At 46.2% G+C, this 6,220-nt stretch overlaps 1 protein-coding gene across 1 annotated transcript in view; it reads left to right on the forward strand.

The window, feature by feature from the left end:
• eys (eyes shut homolog) overlaps nt 1-3,935 on the forward strand; it is a gene marked incomplete at its 3' end in the record, with an annotated part of 180,883 nt that extends 176,948 nt beyond the window's left edge. The window contains exons 24-25 of the mRNA XM_042317175.1: nt 500-621; nt 3,676-3,935. Coding sequence (XP_042173109.1) covers nt 500-621; nt 3,676-3,935 — 382 coding nt within the window. The remainder of the gene's footprint in view (nt 1-499; nt 622-3,675) is intronic.
• Nucleotides 3,936-6,220: the final 2,285 nt, after the last annotated feature.

Here is a 6,220-nt window from a genome sequence, read left to right on the forward strand (position 1 = left end):
GAGACACAGTGGAGTAATATGGTATCAGTCCCTAATAAGAGGAGAAGAATGGAAATCAGCCCCAGCCTTAACAGGAAGCCAGTGAGACTAGCAGTGGAGTAATATGATCACATATGTATCAGTCCCTAATAAGAGGAGAAGAATGGAAATCAGCCCCAGCCTTAACAGGAAGCCAGTGAGACTAGCAGTGGAGTAATATGATCACATATGTATCAGTCCCTAATAAGAGGAGAAGAATGAAAATCATCAGTGGAACTCAAACTGGATCCCTCCTCTATTATTTAGTGACATCATCACTGTACCATTTCACTTCCTGTATTAGAGACATACGATGTACCATTTCACTTCCTGTATTAGAGACCTACGATGTACCACTTCACTTTCTGTATTCCAGACCTACAATGTATCATTTCACTTCCTGTATTAGAGACCTACGATGTACCACTTCACTTCCTCTATTCCAGACTTTTAATATATTATCTCACTTCCTGTATTCCAGACTTACGAGTGCCTCTGTGTCCCCGGATGGGAGGGCGAGTTCTGCCAACAGGAAATAGACGAGTGTTCATCTCAGCCGTGCTTAAACAACGCCACCTGTACTGACCTCCTCAACAGCTACCAGTAGGTACCGCAGTAGGGTTGTGTCTGATTCAGACATAGGACAAAGCCACAGGCAGGTACCACAGTAGGGTTGTGTCTGATTCAGACAAGGCAAAGCTACAGGTAGGTACCACAGTAGGGTTGTGTCTGATTCAGACATAGGACAAAGCTACAGGTAGGTACCACATTAGGGTTGTGTCTGAATCAGACATAGGACAAAGCTACAGGTAGGTACCACAGTAGGGTTGTGTCTGATTCAGACATAGGACAAAGCTACAGGTAGGTACCACAGTAGGGTTGTGTCTGATTCAGACATAGGACAAAGCTACAGGTAGGTACCACAGTAGGGTTGTGTCTGATTCTGGCCTGGTTAAAGATCCCCAAACTGAAAATAACATATCAGACTGTACAGTCTGGGTCCACCCTATAGTGTTAATCAGACAGTACTGTCTGGGTCCACCCTATAGTGTTAATCAGAGAGTACAGTGTGGGTCCACCCTATAGTGTTAATCAGACAGTACAGTGTGGGTCCACCCTATAGTGTTAATCAGAGAGTACAGTCTGGGTCCACCCTATAGTGTTAATCAGACAGTACAGTGTGGGTCCACCCTATAGTGTTAATCAGAGAGTACAGTGTGGGTCCACCCTATAGTGTTAATCAGAGTGTGGGAGTAACAGACAGTACAGTGGGTCCACCCTATAGTGTTAATCAGACAGTACAGTGTGGGTCCACCCTATAGTGTTAATCAGACAGTACAGTGTGGGTCCACCCTATAGTGTTAATCAGACAGTACAGTGTGGGTCCACCCTATAGTGTTAATCAGACTGTACAGTGTGGGTCCACCCTATAGTGTTAATCAGAGAGTACAGTGTGGGTCCACCCAGTACAGTGTTAATCAGGGTCCACCCTATAGTGTTAATCAGAGAGTACAGTGTGGGTCCACCCTATAGTGTTAATCAGACAGTACAGTGTGGGTCCACCCTATAGTGTTAATCAGAGAGTACAGTGTGGGTCCACCCTATAGTGTTAATCAGACAGTACAGTGTGGGTCCACCCTATAGTGTTAATCAGAGAGTACAGTGTGGGTCCACCCTATAGTGTTAATCAGAGAGTACAGTGTGGGTCCACCCTATAGTGTTAATCAGACTGTACAGTGTGGGTCCACCCTATAGTGTTAATCAGACAGTACAGTGTGGGTCCACCCTATAGTGTTAATCAGAGAGTACAGTGTGGGTCCACCCTATAGTGTTAATCAGAGAGTACAGTGTGGGTCCACCCTATAGTGTTAGTCAGACATTGTCATTGCCATTGCATCAGTCTACACAGTCACACAATAAATGCAAGGAAGCCTTGCTCAGATAGCCTGGGGTTGTCTAGCTGTTATGTCCCCTGCCTCCAGCTCTTGAATCCAGCCCACTGTCATTTCCCATCTTTCCTCTCACTCTCTCTATCCAAGAAAATATGAAAAATATGAGTGTGTGAGAGAAAAGGAGGAAAATGCTCAGATAGTGATTATATTTTCCACCTAGCTAACAGCATCAGCAATAATGAACTGCAGATGGCAGGTCAAACTAATGAATCAATCAATGGCTCGCAGCATGAAGGGTTTCTGGGGATCTGTGAGTCATCGGGAGGGAAAACGGCTGTATTTGCTCAACCTAATGTGTCTTCACACTGGGGGAGAGAGAGAGATGGAGGGGGAGGATGGAGAGACTGAGAGAGATAGGGGGAAGAAAGAGCGTGAGAGAGAGAATGTGAGGATGAAGGGAGAGGAGAGAGAGAGAGGAGAGAGAGGAAGGGGATGAGAGAGAGAATGTGAGGATGGAGGGAGAGAATGTGAGGATGGAGGGAGAGAGAGAGATGAGGGGGAGGATGGAGAGACAGAGAGAGGATGGAGAGAGAGCAAGATAGAAGGGGAAGATGGAGAAAGAGATGCAGGAGGGGAAGGATGGAGAGAGAGAGGAGAGAGAGGAAGGGGATGAGAGAGAGAGAGAGAATTTGAGGATGGAGGGAGATAGGGGGAGGAGAGAGAGAGAATGTGAGGATGGAGGGAGAGTGGGAGAGGAGGAGAGAGAGAATGTGAGGATGGAGGGAGAGAGGAGGAGGGGGAGGAGGAGGGGGAGGAGAGAGAGAATGTGAGGATGAGGGAGAGTGGGAGAGGAGGAGGAGAGAGAATGTGAGGATGGAGGGAGAGTGGGAGAGGAGGAGGAGAGAGAGAATGTGAGGATGGAGGGAGAGTGGGAGAGGAGGAGCAGAGAAAGAATGTGAGGATGGAGGGAGAGAGAGGAGGAGGGGAGGAGAGAGAGAATGTAAGGATGGAGGGAGAGAGAGGAGGAGGGGAGGGAGAGAGAATGTAAGGATGGAGGGAGAGTGGGAGAGAGGAGAGAGAGAATGTGAGGTTGGAGGGAGAGTGGGAGAGAGGAGGAGGGGGAGGAGAGAGGGGGAGGAGAGAGAGAATGTGAGGATGAGGGAGAGTGGGAGAGGAGGAGGAGAGAGAATGTGAGGATGGAGGGAGAGTGGGAGAGGAGGAGGAGAGAGAGAATGTGAGGATGGAGGGAGAGTGGGAGAGGAGGAGCAGAGAAAGAATGTGAGGATGGAGGGAGAGAGAGGAGGAGGGGAGGAGAGAGAGAATGTAAGGATGGAGGGAGAGAGAGGAGGAGGGGAGGAGAGAGAGAATGTAAGGATGGAGGGAGAGTGGGAGAGAGGAGAGAGAGAATGTGAGGTTGGAGGGAGAGTGGGAGAGAGGAGGAGGGGGAGGAGAGAGAATGTGAGGATGGAGAGAGAGAACTGAAGTTCACACTGGACACCACGTGAGAGAGAGCATGGAGGGAAATAACATGTTGTTAGTTAAATCATTAACACATCATTTATTTTGTAGAAACCATCCCCAACCATTGTATTATATGTGAATATCAAGATCAACCAGAGCTCCCCTTTCCTATCTGGTCCCCCTTACAGCTATGTTGCTAGTTACATCATAAACACATAGGCATATCATTTATTTTTAAAGAAAAAATCTCCAACCTTTGTATAGAGAACATCAATACCAACCCTAACGCCTCCTGTTCCCCCAGGTGTCTATGCCCGCAGGGCTGGGTAGGTGTGGACTGCTCTGAGGATGTGGATGAGTGTGACTCTGGGCCCTGTCTGAACGGAGCTCAGTGTCAGGAGTCACCCCTACCTGGGGAGTTCAGCTGCACCTGCCCCCCCTTCTTCAGTGGGCCCTTATGCAACATGCCCTTTGACCCCTGTGACCCTGCCCACGATCCCTGCCTGCACAATGCCACCTGCCTGACTCGTTCTGATGGAACAGCAGCCTGCAGATGCCGACCCGGTGAGCAACTATTAGTTCCTGTGGTGTATTCCAGTGAGCTACTATTAGTTTCTGTGGTGTAGTCCAGTGAACTACTATTAGTTCCTGTGGTGTAGACCAGTGACCTACAATTAGTTCCTGTGGTGTAGTCCAGTGAACTACTATTAGTTCCTGTGGTGTAGACCAGTGAACTACTATTAGTTCCTGTGGTGTAGTCCAGTGAGTTACTATTAGTTCCTGTGGTGTAGTCCAGTGAGTTACTATTAGTTCCTGTGGTATAGTCCAGTGAGCTATTAGTTCCTGTGGTGTAGTCCAGTGAGCTATTAGTTCCCATGGTGTAGTCCAGTGAGCTACTATTAGTTCCTGTGGTGTAGTCCAGTGAGCTATTAGTTCCTGTGGTCTAGTCCTTTGAGATACTATTTGTTCTTGTGGTGTAGTCCAGTGAGCTATTAGTTCCTGTGGTGTAGTCCAGTGAGCTATTAGTTCCTGTGGTGTAGTCCAGTGAGATACTATTTGTTCCTGTGGTGTAGTCCAGTGAGCTATTAGTTCCTGTGGTGTAGACCTTTGAGATACTATTTGTTCTTGTGGTGTAGTCCAGTGAGCTATTAGTTCCTGTGGTGTAGTCCAGTGAGCTATTAGTTCCTGTGGTGTAGTCCAGTGAGCTATTAGTTCCTGTGGTGTAGACCTTTGAGATACTATTTGTTCCTGTGGTGTAGTCCAGTGAGCTATTAGTTCCTGTGGTGTAGTCCAGTGAGCTATTAGTTCCTGTGGTGTAGTCCAGTGAGCTATTAGTTCCTGTGGTGTAGACCTTTGAGATACTATTTGTTCTTGTGGTGTAGACCAGTGAGCTATTAGTTCATGTGGAATAATCCAGTGAGCTAGTAGTTTCTGTAGTGTAGACCAGTGAGCTAATACAGTAGACAACAATACCAGTAGTATATTTGGTGTATTCCAGTGAGCTAAAACAATGTTGGATAAAATAATGGCCTTTAGGTTGTGTAGAGCTGCCAAAATGCCCCAATTAAATGTTTTTGAAATTAGAAGAAAATGTAAAAGGGTGAGCTGCACAACACAATATTAGACACAGAGTGCCTTCATGTAACCTGCTTTCAGGTGGTGTAATGGTTCATAATGCCCATTTAAATGTTTAGAAGTACCCAGAAAATATATGATGGAGCAATCGCCTACACATGCTGACTCAGTAAGCTATTATAACACTACAGATGGTTAGTACCTTGGTGTGTCCTGCTTTCAGGTTGTGTAGTGATGCCATAATGCCCAATTAAATTTTATGAAATAAAAACAGTGAGTTGTCACAAGCACAGCACACATACACTGAGTGTACAAAACATTAGGAACAACTGCTCTTTCCATAACATACAGTAGACTGACCAGGTGAAAGCTATGATCCCTTATTGATGTCAAATCCACTTCAATCCGTGTAGATGAAGAGCAGGAGACAGGTTAAATAATGATGTTGAAGCCTTGAGACAACTGAGACATGCATTGTGTATGTGTGTTATTCAGAGGATGAATAGACAAGACAACATATTGAAGTGCCTTTGAACAGGTTATGGTAGTAGGTGCCAGGCGCACCGGTTTGTGTCAAGAACTGCAACGCTGCTGGGTTTTCATGTTCAACAGTTTCCCTGTGTGTATCAAGAAGGGTCACCACCCAAAGGACATCCAGCCAATTTGACACAACTGTGGGAAGCATTGGAGTCAATATGGGCCAGCATCCCTGTGGAATGCTTTCGACACCTTGTAGAGTCCATGCCCAACAAATTGAGGTTGTTCTGAGGACAAGAGGAGGTGAAACTCAATATTAGGAAGGTGTTCATAATGTTTTGTACACTCAGTACATACACGGAGAACCTTGGTATAGGTCGCTCAGGTCATGAGATGGGACTTGAATGTACAGTTCATTATTTATAAATGTACGAAACAAAATATGTTTTTGTTTCAGTCAGCTGAACATGTTCACATTCCATCCATTTAGTCTGAGAATGGGACCTGTTGTATAATAGGTGATACAAGATGGACTGGCTTTGTGTTTCTCTGTTGTCTACTAGCTTCTGAATAATCACCTGCACTGTTATAAAAGGCATAAGAATGTAACCTAGGTAGGCTACAGTAGTTGCATTGCATGAGAACAGTATTTGGCTCAGTGTTTTGGCCTGCAGGGTTGTGGTGTGTGTGGTGTGGTGTGTGTGTGTGCTTGTGTATGTGCTTGTGTATGTGCTTGTGTGTGTGCTTGTGTGCCTGTGTGTGTGCTTGTGTGTGTGTGTGCGTGTGTGTGTGTCTAT

This window comes from Oncorhynchus tshawytscha, unplaced genomic scaffold (assembly GCF_018296145.1).
Source record: "Oncorhynchus tshawytscha isolate Ot180627B unplaced genomic scaffold, Otsh_v2.0 Un_contig_7265_pilon_pilon, whole genome shotgun sequence".
NCBI classification, from domain to species: Eukaryota; Metazoa; Chordata; class Actinopteri; order Salmoniformes; family Salmonidae; genus Oncorhynchus; species Oncorhynchus tshawytscha.